Source organism: Tasmannia lanceolata, unplaced genomic scaffold, assembly GCF_043159265.1.
Source record: "Tasmannia lanceolata isolate RefF3 unplaced genomic scaffold, GAP_Taslan_0.1 ptg000008l, whole genome shotgun sequence".
Classification (NCBI taxonomy): Eukaryota; Viridiplantae; Streptophyta; class Magnoliopsida; order Canellales; family Winteraceae; genus Tasmannia; species Tasmannia lanceolata.
Genome location: NW_027518685.1, coordinates 66,325,245 through 66,342,500, shown reverse-complemented (window position 1 = coordinate 66,342,500; position 17,256 = coordinate 66,325,245). Strand labels below are relative to the sequence as shown.

The following is a 17,256-nucleotide window of genomic DNA, read 5'->3' as shown; positions in this document are numbered from 1 at the left end:
ATTTGTCTTTTGGCTACTTGGTGAGTTATCGGGAATGAGAGGAACTCTAGAGTCTTTGAAGGGGTGGCCAAAGCCCCATACTAGCTCTATATTAAAGTAATAGCTCTATCCATTGCCTGGGTGAAAAACCTATCAATGTTTAAATTTGTATCAGCCTTCAATTTATGCGAGGGGTGGCAAATAGTCTGTAATGAAAGTGAAAGGAGACCTCAGCCTATTCACCATTGGGAGCCTCCCCCGGTAGATTTACTCAAGGTCAATTTTGATGTGTCTAGTTTGGGGAACCCGGGCTGGCAGGTATTGGTGGCCTATGTCGGGATTCTCTTGGTTCGGTTTTATGGTCCTATTCCGGTCCTATTGGGGTAAGCAATTCAAGTGAGGCGGAAGTTAGGGCGGTGTACCAAGGGATTCTAAGACTTGAGAAGGATCTTTATAATAAGACCACTATGGAGGGAGATTCCAAAAATGTGGTGAGGTGGTTATTGGGCTCGGCAGCTCTCCTATGGAGGATTTTGTCTTATTTTGGGGAGACTGCAGATTTAAATTATGGTTCATCTATAGTCTTTAAGCATGTAAGGAGATCTGCTAATTCGGAAGCAGACTCCCTAGCTAGGTCTGGTGTGAATAGGTTGGATTTGGAATGGTTTGATTTCCTTCCACCTTGATATCTTTGTAGTTTGTATTATAGACTCTTTGTTGTTCTTTTATGGACCGCCTTGGTTCTCCTTATAAATTCATTCTATTACAATTTCAAAAAAAGAAGAAGATAGCTTTCCAATATTCTAACAGTATAATCAGGGCTCAAATAATATTAAACAATATATGAAAGATACATTAGTGGCTAATGCCAAGACATATCGCATGATACGATAACAATCCAAATAAACATACCGTGACATCTAGTATAACGTTTGTCTCAGACAATTTAGTAAGGTTAGATAATGAATATTGAGGTCCTCTGATGCATACCAGAAAGCCAATACATTATTAAACCATGATGACAGCAGTAATGCATTGATTACAAATGTCCGTAGTGACTCCTTCACCAATTATTAAATTCAAGCATACATTATTAGTGATGCATATCCAGGTAGCTGTTTTGCGATTTGGTGTTTTTAAAAGTATCAATAGACAATTTTATTAAACAACACAAAGTACACAAGACAGGTGAGATGTTCCATAAAAAAAGGAAAATACACCAATTCTAACTTAGTCGTCCATACTCATAATGATGTTTCCATCAAGATTGTATTTAGTAGTGTTTGGGGAGGAGGGATCCACCTTACTTCCATCCTCCCTTCATGAACATTACCTATTGACATCGTCCAATTCCTAGGAACATCATTTGTTGATAATAATAGTGGCATTTTCTCTAATACTTGCCCATCAAAACTCAACTCAACTCAACTAAGCCTTTGCCCATCAAAGTATAGATATATTAATCTTTGACATACAATGTAGTTTCCCCAAGATATTCGCTATTCTCATCAACTCATCAGGTATGGGGTCACTTTTCTAAAATGGTCTACCTTCCTAAATCCATGAAAATGTCAACCGCTGATCTTGAGAATACCCAATCGTGGTGATCTACACTCGGCAATGGCAGAGCTCTGCTGCAGAAAAATAATAATAAAACAAATGAGTGATGTAAGCCACCCAAAACCAGTTTTGCTAACTTCATCACGAAGGATATTGGGTCATCTCAACATAATCCATGCCAAGAAAGCCAATAATGCTCTTTAATTCCTATGGGTAAATTTGTAATAATAAATAACCCACAAATTATAATTTCAACAATGACGCACATGCATTCTAATCTAAATCTCCTTTTTTGTTAGCATATCTCAAGTGTCTAGCTTGCATGCCATTGGTGCCTAACAAAAAACCTCTAAACATTTGCAAACCAAGCCTTTCCCACATGCATGCAAAAGCACACACACACACACACACACACACACACACACACACACACACATATTTGTATAGATACATATATATAGGGAAACCAAGGAAGCAGGATTCTTCCCTAGAAGTGGGGAACCGCGATTCCCCAGTTCGCGAATCCGAAACATGAATCTTCTCGAACCCTCAAAAACTGGGAATCCCAGTTCGGATTCGCCGGAAACCCGATTCCCACTTTTGGGAATCGCGGTTTATAATTCACCGGAAACGCGATTCCCACTTTTGGGAGCCACAGTTTAATGTTACGTAAAACGCGATTTTCCAGCGATTCCCTGGAGATTCCTTGGCGATTCGTAACTCTCAACGATTCCCGACGACTCTCCGAACACTTCACGATTCCCGCTTCCGACCATTCCGGGAGCCTTCAATTTCCGCTTTCGATTCTCGCTCTGGCAACCTTGGGGGAAACTGCTCGTGAGCTTGAGCTCATATAAGCTTATATGAGCTTGAGTGCCAAAACACACGGGTCTCACATTTGGTGGTGATCCAAACCATTCGTTTGCAAGGCCCCATCATAGATAGGGTGTGTACCAAAAATCAAGTCCATTGGATCATCCCAACCCCTCCAAAAGTGGAGGGCAAAAATCGGTAGATTTGTCGACAGTGTCCGTCCATTTTCCCCTCCACTTTTGGATGGGTTAGAATGATCCTATGGACCAGATTTTTGATACACACCCTATCTATGTAAAGTCCTTCCAAATGAATGCTTTCAATCACCCAAAAAATGCGGGACCCATGTTTTTGTGGCACTCTAGCTCATATAGGCTTATATGAGCTCAAGCTCACAAACAATTTTCCATATATATATACATGCAAAAGCCGACCCCAAGTAGTTTGGACAAAGGCTTAGTAGAGTTGAGTATATATATACACACATATATATAGACACACACAAACATATATACATACATATATATATATATATATATATATATATATATATATATATATATATATACCTGTATGTATTTATTACCATAACCTCTGTTAGATATATGTAATAAGCCTGAGGGCAATATAGTCATTGTACTTGTCTTTATAATATAAATATCATAGTGAGGGGGAGCAAGTCTCCAACTCTTTCATTCTCATTCTCTGACTCTGACACGGTATCAAAGCCCTTGGGTTACGATCCCCTAGGGACCGCGAACAGACACCTCCGCCATCCACCATTGCCTCTCTCTCTCTCGCTCTCTCTCTCTCTCTCTCTCTCTCTCTCTCTCTCTCTCTCTCTCTCTCTCTCTCTCTCTCTCTCACTATGTGTGTGAACAGTACCCGTGAACAATGCCGTGAACAGTACCATTAATAGTGCGGCCCCTCCAACCCCTCACCATCCACCATCGCCTCTAACCCTACCCCATCCCTTTCTTTTCTCCCAACCAGACCCTCCTACTTCTTCCTAACCCTAAACATCATTTTCTAAACCCTAACCCTACCTTTTTTTACATCTCTCGCTTTATATCTCTTGTTTTTCTTTCCCTATTCCTCTTAGCGCCCTAATGCACTAGATTGTCATTCTATTACCCTTCTCTCTCGTTCGCGGCTCCGTGGTTATTCCGTATGTATGTCTACTTGTGCCTTGATTCAGTTGTATGTTCTCGTTGGAGCCGCATTTAGCGTACTATTCTTCATTTAGTTTGCCCATCTTTTCATCTTTCTTTGTTTTCTGAACCGAATCATTGTTAGACTTTTTTTTCTCTTTTGTTCGTCTTTATGGACCCCGTTATTGAGAATCCATCCTCCAGCGTGACCCATGAGGTCCGTGCGACACCCTCTTCGGTTCCTACTTCGACCGTCTCTGTGGGATGGTTCATTCCCAGAGATGACCACTGTCAAATTAGAAAGGGCAAACTATGTGACTTGGAAAGCTGCAGTTGAGACTTAGTTGCTCGGGGCAAGGCCCATATTCTTCGTCATGATCCTCCTCGTACTACGGACCCTACCTATGATCGGTGGGAACAGGAGGATGCTCAAGTCCGTACCCTACTTTGGCAGAGTATGGCCTATCATATTATTGGCCCCATGATGCTTCTTCCTACAACCAAACAGGTCTAGGATCAGACTACACTACTTTATTCTGGTGTGTCCAACATCAATCGTATCTGATCCACGTACTCTGAGAGGATATGTTTTCACCATGACGATATGTCCACTGCTGCTCAATACAGTAAGTTTGTAGCCTTATGTCAGCAGCTTGATGTATTTATGTCTCTCACGTCCGACCTTACTGTTGCTGCTCGCCAGTGGGACCAGATATGTGTTGTTCATTACCTTGAGAGTTTGGGTTCTGAGTATACACATCTTCGTCAGCAGGTTATGGGATCTAGATCCATTCCTTCACTCACAGAGGTCTATTCTCATGTTCAGCAATGCTCTCCTAGTGATCCTCGGTAGCAATATTTGTTGATGGCTCCGCTTTAGCAGCATGTCATAGCGGTTCTTGTCCGAGCCATGGTGGTGCCTCCTTTGGTCGTGGACGTGGCCGTGGAGACCGTGGTGGTGGTCGCCTTGGTGGCGGCCGAGGATGCTCCTTTTGTACCCATTGTCAGAGAGAGGGCCATCATGTTGATATTTGTTTTCAGCTCCATCCTGAGCTTCGACCTCCACGCTCGGCCCACATCACTGCTGCCGGTCTACCTGATACTTCTGTTCCATCTGACTCTGCTCTTGCACCTGCTACAGATACACTGACCATTTCACAGGCTTATTATGATGAGTCTCAGTGTCTTCGCTTGAGCAGCCGTCCAGCCACTGCGAGTTTTGCCCAGCCAGGTAGTTCTCCAGCATCCTTAGTAGCTCCAGCTCCTGGATTATTGATTCTGGGGTTTCGAACCATCTCAAGGGTAATTCCTCTTCTCTTAGCTCTTTTCACTATTTTCCCTCTGATTCCCACTCGGTCACTCTCGTCGATGGGGCATCCACCCCTATCTCAGGTATCGGTACTCTTTCGCCCCATTTTGGGCTTACTTTTGCTTCTGTTTTGTGTGCCTAAATCCCGTTTTAATCTCATTTCTGTTAGTCAGCTTACAAAACATTTAAATTGCTCTGTCTCATTCTATCCGTCTTATTGTCTCTTTCAGGATCTCTTGACTTGGAGGATGATTGGCTTGAGCCGTGAGCATGATGGACTCTACCGCTTAGACAATAGCCCACCTCGTCTTATTCTGCACACCTCTACTGATTTTTACTTGTGGCATTGTCGCTTAGGCCACCCTTCTCTATAGAAGCTTCGCCAGTCATCAGTTGTGTCATCAATTATTCAGTCTTTCGATTGCGAGTCCTGTGAACTCGGGAAACACTGGCGTGTCTTTTCCCTCTAGAGTCGTTAGCCGTGTTATGAGTCCTTTTGCTTTAGTACATTCAGATGTATGGGGTCATTCACGGATTATGTCACATTCTGGTTACAGATATTTAATTGTGTTTGTGGATGCTTATTCTCGCGTTACTTGGCTATACTTGCTTAAGGATCGCTCTTAGGTTTTTCATGTTTTTCGCACATTTTATGCAGAGATTGCTCACCAATACAATTGTAGCATTAAATGTTTGCGCACTGACAACGCTAGGGAATATTTCTCTACTGAGTTTCAGGATTTCTTATCCTCTCGTGGCATTGTGCATCAGTCTTCATGCGCACATACTTCACAGCAAAATGGTGTGGCTAAGCGGAACCTGCGCTACCTCGATATCACTCGCTCTATGCTTTTTTCAAATGCGAGTTCCTAAGTCTTATAGGAGTGATGCCATACTCACTACCTGTTTCTTGGCTAACTGTCATCTATCCTCCGTTCTGGATGGCTCTACCCCTTTTTCCATTCTTCATCATACAGATGGGCCCTTCCTTCGAATCTGCGAGTGTTCGGACATGTCTGTTTTGTCCATAATCTATCTCCAAGTAGGGGTGGACATGGTTCGGTTCGGTTCGGTTTTGGGGCATACCCAGAACCAAACCATATATAATCGGTTCCCTAAAATTGGAACCAGAACCGAACCATATAAGTTTGGAACCGAACCGAACCAGAACCATATATAATCGGTTCGGTTCGGTTCGGTTCTGGGTTTACCCAACCAAACTACAAACAGCCAAACATGTATATATGGACTACAAACAGGCCCTATCAAACATGCCCTATCAAATTATATGTGAACAGGTATATATGGACTACAAACAGGTATATACCATTCGTATCAAAGTTTTGGGCAATTCCTAATATACAATATCCAATGCATATCAAAGTTGGGATAACATTTATATATGTGGACTACAAATAGGCCCCTATCAAATTATATATGAAGTTATGAACTACAAATCGGTAAAAGGGGGGTGAGTTAAAATTTTAAAGGCAAAGGAAAACGTTACAGAGGGGTGAATTAAATGGGGGAGGACTGATTTTATCAAATCCCTAAGTAAGTAGTGTCGGTTCTCGGTTCCGGGATCCCAAACCCAGAACCGAACCGAATATCCACCGGTTCCAAATTTTTAGAACCGGAACCGAACCATATATAGCTGGAACCGAACCGAACCGAACCGAACCATATGTGCCGGTTCGGTTCGGTTCCCCGGTTCGAACCGGAACCATGTCCACCCCTATCTCCAGGTGATTATAAATTGGATCATAAGGCAGAGAAATGTGTATTTCTAGAGATACTCTCGTACCCAGAAAGGCTATCGTTGCTATAGCCCACGGTTGAGACACATGTTTGTTTCAGCCAATGTCACCTTTTTTGAGTAGGAGCCATTCTTTTTTCCTTCTCCAGTGGATGCTTCTATCATTTCAGCACCGCCGCTTCCTCTTCATATCCCTGTTCTTCACGATCCTGTTGATCATCCTAGTCCTCCTATTACAACTGCACCGTGTCACCACCGCCTGTTACTAAGGTCTACCAACGACGAGCGAAAGAGGCATATGATGTAATGCCTGAGCAAATTTCCTCCCAAATAGAGATCCCGGCTACTGCCACTCAGGTACCCCGTTGTTTCTAGTCCTGTTACTTCAGTCGATTCACCTATTACATCTCGTATGAGATCTCGTCAGACTGCTTATCCTATTTCTTCAGTTGTTTCTTATGAGCATCTTACCCCTTGTTTTCGCAGTTTTGTCTCTTCCTTGTCTCTTGTCTCTTTGCCCAAGAATGTCCAAGAGGCACTACCTCACCCTGGCTGGCATGCTGCTATGGATGCTGAAATGGCAGCCCTTCAATCTAATCATACATGGGATTTGGTTCCGCTTCCTTTTGGAGCTCAGGCTGTTGGTTGCCGCTGGGTATTTGCCATCAAACACTTGCCATATGGAACCATTGAGCGACTTCAGGCGCTCCTTGTCGCTAAGGACTACACCCAGACATATGGCCTTGACTACAGAGAGACCTTTTCACCAGAGGCCAAAATTCCATCTGTTAGAGTTTTTATCTCCCTCGCTGTCAATCGAGGCTGGCCCCTGTATCAGCTGGATATCAAAAATGCCTTTCCTCATGGGCAGTTGACTGAGGAGGTGTATATAGAGTAACCTTCTGGGTATGTTGCTCAGGGGGAGATGTCCTCCTCAGTTTGTAGACTCCATAAGTCCTTGTATGGATTAAAACAATCTCCAAGAGCATGGTTTGGCCGCTTTACTGATGCGATCATGAGATTTGGTATGTGACAGTGTGCAGTGGATCACTCGGTGTTTAGTTGTTGTTCTGATGCAGGGTATATTCTACTCATTGTTTATGTAGACGATATCATTAATACATGGAAGATACAGCTGGCTTACAGAGGTTGAAAGTGTTCTTACAAAAAGAGTTTGCTACAAAGGATCTTGGACGCCTTCGATACTTTCTGGGGATTGAGGTTGCATACTGTGGTACTAGTTTATCTCTCTCACAGAGAAATATGTTCCAGATTTATTGGAGTATACTGGTTTCACAGGGATGAAACCAGCGACTGTACCTATGGACCTTAATACTAAACTTACGGCAGAAGGAGATTTGATGGATGATCCTGGTCGGTATCGCCGACAAGTAGGAAAGCTTATCTACCTCACTGTTACTTTCCTAGACATTTCATATGCAGTTGGTGTGGTTAGTTAGTGCACAACGCACTTCTCACTGGGCAGTAGTAGTTCAGATCCTTATCTAAAGGGGAAGGTCTTATGTTCAAGAAACATGGATAGAGTCGAGTGGAAGGATTTTGTGATGCAAATTGGACAGGATCTCCAGCAGATAGGAGATCCACCACAGACTATTGTACCTTTGTTGGAGGCAACCTTGTATCGTGGAGAAGTAAAAAGCAAGATATAGTTTCTATGTCTAGTGCAGAGGCAGAGTATCGAGCTATGTCTCACACGAGTGGAGAACTCCTCTGGCTATGATCTCTCCTATCTGAGATTGGGTTTACATCATCGTCTCCAGCACAGCTTTGTTGTGATAATAAAGCTGATGTCTACATTGCTACCAATCCCGTGTTTCATGAGAGGGCCAAGCATATCGAGGTAGACTGTCATTTTGTTCGCTAGAGCATACAGAGAGGCGAAGTTCAGGTTGCTTTCACTCGATCTGTAGATCAGCTAGCGGATGTATTTACCAATTCCTTAAGCAAAGCTAAACTCAATGACATTTGTAAATAGCTAGGAATGTATAATATTTACATTCCAGCTTGAGGGGGAGTGTTAGATATATGTCATAAGCCTGAGGGCAATATAGTCATTGTACTTGTCTATATAATATAATAGTGAGGCGGAGCAAGTCTCCAACTCTTTCATTCTCATTATCTTACTCTAACAATCTCATTCAGTGTCTAGTGTGCAAATCCTTTCATCAGACTCAAAATGTGAAACATGTATGTTTTCTCATAATGCAAAAATTAAAGGATTTACCCAGTTGAGATATCACACTATTCGAGGATCCCTAGATGTTGTTGCCAGACCAACCAACCATCCGACAAAGAAAATACAAGTGGTAGACCAGTCAATATCCATTCTTACCCTGCCCAGAAAAAGCAAGGTCACATTTAGCCCTTGAACCGATAACCGTCTCTCGGCTATAAATTAAAGAGTTTTTGGCTCCTGAATATCCAACTGACCCATTAATTCTTTATAGTATACTCTAATTTTCTTTAACAAAAGGAAAATTCATCACCACCGTGCTTGGCATTCATCAAGGCCATGCTTTCAAAAACTTACGAATAAAACTAACTGTTAGTAATGGAGTTTCTTGTATTTTGTTGTGGTCCTCCTCGGCCCACTCCCTTTTTTTCTTTTATATTATTATTCTGCCATTTCAAAAAAAAAAAAATGGTTAGAGAGGAAGAAGGAATGGAATGGAAACTCTTATTATTTTCTTTCTCTACTAGGATCTTTGCTTTGATACCATTAAAAAAAAGGATCTCTGCTCTGATACCATGTTAGAATGAATAAGAGCAGAGAAGACGAAGAGTGAGGGAGAAGATGAGGGATTCTCCAATAGGGAGCTCCCATGTAATATGATGTATATATAGGAGCCATGATTTAAAATTTCGACCGAAATCCGACCGACATCGAAACAACCGAAATTACCGAAATGTACAACATTTCAGTCAAAAATTTCGGTTATTTCGGCAAAATTTCATAAAAAAAATATTAATTATTTATTCCTTTACAAAATTTCAGCCGAAATTAATTTCGGCCCAAAAAAACATTATTTCGAGCGTCTTTACCTAATTTCGGCATAAATTTCGGGATTTCGGCTGAAATTTTGGTTTCGGCTAGGACCGAAATATATGCTGAAACCAAAATTTCAAACCATGATAGGAGCCCAAATAGGGTTACATGTCTACAAATACTTCAATACCTAAACTACCCTTACATACACATAATACCTAAACTACCCTTACATACTACTCAACACTGACATTATATTAAAGTTTCTGTATAGATTTATAGAAACCCTCTTCTTCTTTCACAATCCCAATTCATCATAATCTTAGCCATCATATGGAAGAAAGGTGTATTTTTTGCCCCCTTTAAACCAAAGGTATCCAGTATTCAGCACTAACCAATTTACTCACATCGTGTTGATTCTTCAAAATCTCCATCATTCTAACCACTTACTCGAAATCTCTCCAAAGAATAGTTTAAAAACTCCCAAGAGACCATAGTTTTAAATTTTCCTGAAACGACCGAAATGTTTCTGTTTCCATCCCCACCGCAAAGAAATCTCAATGAATTCCCTACACATCATTATTTTCGACCGAAATTCTCGACATTCGACCAAAATTTTTGGAATGATAAAAAAATAGAAAGGTGATATGATTTACATCGTATAAAGCTATTTGACAAAGAGTTGAGGTCCTTGGACGGGAAATTGGTCATTTTAATTTCTTATACTTCATTAAATTGTACTTCTTTATTGACTTTATTGTTCCAGACATTTGTGAAACGCACATCACTAAGTTAAGGGTGATTAAGCCATTATGGATGTCTGTACTTTGTATCGCTTATGTGATGGTTTCTAAGTAAGTACTTGTGTTTATTCTAGAATTTCCCAAAGTTTCATCTTAAAATTTCATCATTTGCATACATTTCCATACGTTTATATGATTTTACAAGATTTCCACCGAAACTGAAATGTTTCCGTTTCCGTGCTGACCAAAACCGAAACCGAAATTTAAAACTTTTTCAGAGACCTAGTCAACTTGCTGAAGTCGAGTCCCTTTTACCTATCCCATGTTCTTGTTTGAGTCCATGTTTTGCCCTGCAAAGCCCATAAAAATGCTTTGATTCTCCCGAGTAATGATCGCAACAACTGAGTAATCAGGCGTGTCAACCAAGTACTTTGGCCACATAAACCGAATAATCGTGCCGCACCGCATCGAAGAAGATTTGCTTTGGCCGCGTTTTGGCCGGCATCCACATTTTGAGACACTGCTCCTAAGATCCCCCCCAACCTTCACTTTCCCACCACAAAAAGACTGACATTTGGTCAAGCCTATCAATACCCTCAATCTGCCACAAAGTAACAACTTGTCCATGACCAAGAGAAGTGATTTGACACTCCACTTTTTATTTAACCACTTTTTCTTAAACTCCTTTGGTTTCCTACAGAATCTGAACACTTCTCACCCTAAATGATTCAATCTCCTTGCAGCACAAGCCCACTTTCTTCTTGAAACTCAAAATTCTCATCAAATCCGACTCCTTCCAATTTTTTCGTGAAAATCTGAGTGTTGATATCCTCGCTTTCCCAGCTTTCCGAGTCACATCGACCTCAACCCATAACAATAGTCCTCACGGATCTGTTAGGCCATAATTCGCAGATAGGACCCACTGAACTTACAAACACAACCTTAACATTTGATTTGCATAACTTACACTCAGAAAAGAGAGAGTATATAACAAGCAATACATAAGAATTATTGAGGAGACGGGGAGCCAACAATTTGTGAGCACTCAATAACTTACCAGATGAAAATCTGCCAGATTGTTGGTATAAGATTCCAGACGCTTCATATCATATGGTGACAGCAAATCCTTGGGTGACTTGAGAAACTCATTAACGGTTGACTTTGTAGATTCATGGTCCATGAAGTTGATTTTTGGATTCAAGACACTAGAACAAAGGTTGAAAAACCATGTCAGACAAGCCCTTTACTGAAGAAGGGTGAATTCTAAAAACTGACCTCATTGCAAGTTTGTAATCCAATGATCTAAAGCTAGAACCAAGAAGTCGGGTAAATCTTCTTCTGAAATCTGGAACAATCCATGAAGAAGACAGATTAGTTCAAGCAATCCTTGGCAAGGTTAAAACCAGGAATTACCACAAATGATAGTAAATTAAGCCTTAGCATAGACCCACCTTCATAAAATGGACTAAGGAAGCCCCCTTGACCTAATCCACCAACTTCAATCTCATCATTGTTCAGTGACTTAAGAACCATGCAAGTATGCTCTCCAGTCACAGTACTCTGATGCATCAACGAGAAAAATTGTCATAAAAAATTAATTCTCCGCAAAAGATTTTACATGTCAAATAGCCACAGCACTAAAAGAATTAAAAGATTTATAACTGGTATCTGGCCAATGTAGAAAGGAGCAAACTTGTGTTTTCGCCAGAAGCGAAAAAGATCATATGTCAGTCCAAAAGAGACACCAATGAAATGGAGCTTTTCAGGCTGCCGTTCACGAAGATGGACGAGCAGAGGAGGAAGGTTGGCCCGCGGCTTTATATTTTCTTCTAGCAAAGACAACTGCAAGCAAGGTGCGAGGTGCTGAGCAAATGACTTCAAACGACATAAAAGACTAAAATAATTAGAGTGATACTGTCTAAGAGAACACCTAAGGATGTCACATGAAGAGAAATTTTAAAAGCATGTACGTCCTATGTCACAAATATCTCCAATATTTTAAAAATATCATGTCTGTATCGCAACATTTTTCATAAAAGAACAAAATCCCGAAATAATCCCGAGATTTTAAAGATTCAGCTATATTTTCACGTTTATCATAAAATATCGGGATAATATCACGATATTATCCGAATATTTTTACAATATTTTTATTTTATATTTTTTATTAAATTTTATATTTTTATATATTTTATAAAAAAAATTATTTTTATCGGTTTTCTCCTGATATAAACCCGAAAAATAAAAAAAAATAATATATCCCGATATTTTCCCTTGCTGAGAAATTTCCGAGAACGATATTTGTGACATGGTGCACATCCAGGCTGGGGAATTCATGATGTCAAACTCAAATGTTTTGATAGAAATACACAACATTGAACGAGTGGCATCCTTTGATGTTTCAGCTTCACCCAAGCTTGTGATAGGACCAGAACTAGAATGATTTTCTGAAACACTGTGGACATGTTTTAAATTGACTGATTATTTTGCAAACTAAAACATTTACGCACAGCTAGGCTTATCAGTAATATTATAAATTAACCTACATTTTTATGACCATAGCCGGATATAAATGCCATCTTCAAACTTCAAAAATCAAGCTGCCCTTTAAAAAAGAAAAAAAAACACTTCAGAAATCAAACCTTCTCTGCTGCTTCTGTAACTTTGACTTGGGGCCTCTCCTCAAATTTGTCAGCATCCATCTCAGAGATGTGTGTCAAATGTCCTTCATAGTATCTGAAGATAGGATAAAGCTATAAAAGGGTTTCCCGAATTAAGTTTCATCATGCATGGACATTTCAGAAAAGTTTCTCCATGAGCTGGATATGCTGAAAGTAAAAATCCCAAAGCAATTATCATATACATAAAAAGCAAATATATTTCATGACATATCAGAATGTATCAAACTTATATATGATGATTTTTTTCAGCTTCATGACATATCAGCATGGATTTGTTTTTTTAACAAGGTAGCCAAATTTTAATAAAGAACAAAGAAGACGACCGAGATGGTCCGAACAAGAGAGAAGAAGAAACAAGAGAAAAAATACAAGCACAAAGAAACTCAAGGAGGGAGCTCATCATAAAAAGCCAACGCCTCAAGCGATACACCCACTCTAGCCAAGAGAAATTTCTTCGGCCGTGAATTGGATTCTATTGGAACGTTGTTGGAAATGCTTGACAAAATGTATATAAAAAGTGATGGGGTCGACAAAGGGTCTGGATATGGAACACACATGGTGATTTTTCAGTCAAATCCTAATATAGTCATCATGTGACTAGCTTGGTGTCCACCAAAATTGCAAGTGCGGAAATTTCACTCTCCGCCTTCGGTTACTACCTTTGGATGGGCGGCTCTGAGAAATCGCATCCAAACAGTGGATTTCCTACGGAAAAGGATGATTTTGATTGTCAATCATTGTTCTATGTGTATGGAGGATGAAGAGTCAGTGGACCATCTTCTAATCCATTGCAAAGTAGCAAGGGAAATTTGGTGCAAGGTGATCCGAAGGTTTGGTATTTGTTGAGTTTTTCCGCAAAATTTGCCGGACTTGTTTTTAGCGTGGTCCAAGGCGACTTGGAAAAGTGAGGTAGAATTCTGTGGAAGATGTGTTTCTTAGCAATCATTTGGGTAATATGGAAGGACAGAAATGCGAGGATCTTTAAAGGAAGGGCCAAGAATGCACAATTCCTTTTCTTGAAAGTCATTGCTTTGGTGATTTCTTGGGCTAAGTCGCTTTCCTATTTTGCTTTTCTCTCCTCTTTCGACCTCTGGGAAAGACGGCGAGAGGTTTGTGGTAGTGAGGAGATCAAGCAGAAAGTGGTTCAAAAGTGGATTCCTCCATTACCGGGTTTTTAAAATTGAACTTTGATGGATCTAGTCTTAGGAATCCGGGCCCTGACGGTATTGGAGGTGTTCTTAGAGATGATGAGGGAAAGGTATTGTGGGCCTTTTGTGGCCCGCTTGGCATAGCTGATGCCACGGAAGCCGAGGTACGGGCAGCATACCAAGGCTTGAGTATTGTAGCTCGAGATGACCGATATAAGGTTGTAGTGGAGGGAGATTCTTCCAATGTTATTCGTTGGCTAAACAGATCACAAAAGCCTCCATGGAGATTTGACAATTTTTTTGATGAAATGTTCGACATAGTCTATGTGGATTGAATTTCACCATGTTTGGCGTGGATTTGTTTAAAGAGAATAAAAGACTTTTTGGATACCCTGGATTCAAATCTACCAAAGGAAGTCAGAGTTAAGCTTCATTAACAGATCGAAGCCACATCAGATGTTTCGGGGAGATTCCAATGTTTTGAACTGCATGTGTTATTTTTTCCTATTTCGTCATTTTTTTGTCTTGTTTCTTGAAAAATATGCAGATCTATCTTTAAATTAACGCTTTGGGCAAGATCAAAACATTCGTCTATGATATCCATGTAATAGTTGGCTTTTCATTCACATTTTTTCCACTTTCTCTACGTTTTATTTTTTTAATTATTAGTAAGGGAAATGATAGACTATTTAAAGAAAGACCTTGGAGACGTGACGAAGGGACTAATATTATGTGGAATGAGATGTCTAGTTATATCAAGAAAGTGGCTACAGAGGTACTCGGAGAATATAGAGGGAGTGGACCACCGTCTAAAGATGCGTGGTGGTGGAATGAGGAGGTCCAAAAGGCGATTAGGTCTAAAAGGGGAGTGTTATAAATGTTTGCATAAGTGTAGAAATGAAGAGAACAATGAGAAGTATAAATTGGCTAAAAAAGAAGCTAAGAAGGAAATAAGGGAAGCTAGAGGCAAGGCCTAAGAGGATTTGTAGCCTATGAGGATTTTTACCACAGGTTAGGGACGAAAGAGGGTGAAAAATATGTTTAAAAGTTTGCTAAGATGAGAGAAAGGTAGAGCAGGGACATGAATCATATAAAATGCATCAAAGAAGAGAATCAAAGATTGTTAGTAAAAGAAAACGAGGTTAAAGAGAGGTGGAGAAGTTACTTCGATAAGTTGTTTAATGGAGAACCCTTAGCGAATTTGGGAGAACTTGATAACACTTTTGATGATTCAAACCGGAGGTTTGTCTGTAGAATCCGAACATCAGAGGTAAGAGTAGCTATGAAAAAGATGAAATTAGGTAAGGCTATGAGGCCTGACGGTATTCCTATTGAGACTTGGAGATGCTTGGGAGACATGGGTTTGGTTTCGTTAACTGGATTATTTAACAATATTTTGAAGACTAAGAAGATGCCTGATGAGTGGAGGAAGAGAACATTAATACCTATTTATAAGAATAAAGGGGATATCCAGAGTTGCACCAATTACTGAGGAATTAAGCTAATGAGTCACACCATGAAGCTTTGGGAGAGTGTAATTGAGCATAAACTAAGAAAAGAGACTAAGGTGTAAGAGAATCAGTTTGGCTTCATGCCCGGACGATCGGCTATGGAAGCTATCTTCTTGATTAGGCAGTTAATGGAGAGATTTAGAGAAAATAAAAAGAACCTTCATTTGGTTTTCATTGATTTAGAGAAAGCGTATGGTAGGGTTCCCAGGAGTATTATGTGGTGGGTCCTTGAAAGGAAAAAAGTGCATACTAAATATGTTGATATGATTAAGGATATGTGCGATGGAGCAGTAACTAGTGTCAGAACTACGGATGGCACGTCTAGCGAGTTTCCAAATACAATAGGACAGCACCAAGGATCAGCTCTAAGCCCTTATCTTTTTACTCTAGTTATGGATGAACTTACAGAGGGAATCCAGGACGAGGTGCCATGGTGTGTGTTATTTGGAGATGGCATAGTATTAATTGACGAAACCAAAGCAGGAGTTAATGCTAACTTAGAGTTATGGAGAACTACTTTGGAATCCAAAGGTTTTAGACTGAGCAGGACTAAGACAGATTATATGGAGCAACTTTAGTAATGTAAGGAGGCGGGGCGAGCATGTAGTAAATATGACTGGACAGGAGGGATATCTTTCGCTATCTTGGTTCAATCCTACATAAGGAGAGATTGAAGAGGATGTTAACCACAAAATAAGAGCAGGTTAGTTGAAGTGGAAGCATGCTTTAGGAGTTCTGTCCGACCGTAAAATACCTAGCAAGTTGTAGGGAAAGTTTTATAAGACAGCTGTGAGGCCAAACCTGTTGTACCGCTCAGAATGTTGGGCCACCAAGAAGCAGCATATGCATAAGATGAGTGTAGCGGAGATGCGAATGCTTAAGATGTATGTGCAGCCACACAAGGTTAGACCGAATTAAAAATGAAGACATTCGTAAAAAGGTGGGGGTGGCACCAATTGAGAAGAAGATGAGAGAGCACCACTTAAGATGGTTTGGGCATATCCAACGTAGGCATTTGGATGCTCCAGTGAGAAGTAGTGACTCGTGCCAAGTTGATGGAGTAAAAAGAGGTAGGGCAGACCGAAAACAACTTCGGTAGGAACATAACAGAAAATATGACCTTGGATAGGAGATAATGGAAGAAAATGATCTATGTAGACGAACCCAACTAGTGTCAGGATTAGACTTAGTCAATTTGAGCAGGGTAGATCCTTTCACCTTCTTCATAAAAATTTTCTAAAGGATTCATTTAGCCGACCCCAACTAGTTTGGGACAAAGGCTTAGTTGAGTTGAGTTGAGTATAAATCATCAAACCAAAGAAATTATGCTCTCATAAGACAAGTCCTAATAAGGATCACGTAGAAAAAGCTCCAATACCAATGCCGAAGAAATCATAAAGCAAGGGAAGTGATATATCCGCCCATTTTTTTACTTAGGACAGCCACCTCCAGTGTATCTATGACTGCAGAGGGGCTGATTTACTTTACGTGGGAAGGATTTAATGGGCTTGATTGCCGCGGACACTAGAGGTGGCTGTACCGTGTAAAAAAAGGGAAACTTTATCAGTTCCCAAAAGCAATCATGCAAAAACAGTTTA

General features: G+C 40.4%; 1 protein-coding gene across 1 annotated transcript in view; it reads right to left on the bottom strand.

The window, feature by feature from the left end:
• Nucleotides 1–17,256, bottom strand: part of LOC143885484 (RNA cytidine acetyltransferase 1-like) — a 94,155-nt gene that overhangs the window by 32,298 nt on the left and 44,601 nt on the right. Inside the window, exons 18-22 of the mRNA XM_077389695.1 lie at nt 12,961–13,054; nt 11,981–12,160; nt 11,770–11,878; nt 11,594–11,663; nt 11,376–11,523 (exon numbers count right to left, since the gene is read on the bottom strand). Coding sequence (XP_077245810.1) covers nt 11,376–11,523; nt 11,594–11,663; nt 11,770–11,878; nt 11,981–12,160; nt 12,961–13,054 — 601 coding nt within the window. The remainder of the gene's footprint in view (nt 1–11,375; nt 11,524–11,593; nt 11,664–11,769; nt 11,879–11,980; nt 12,161–12,960; nt 13,055–17,256) is intronic.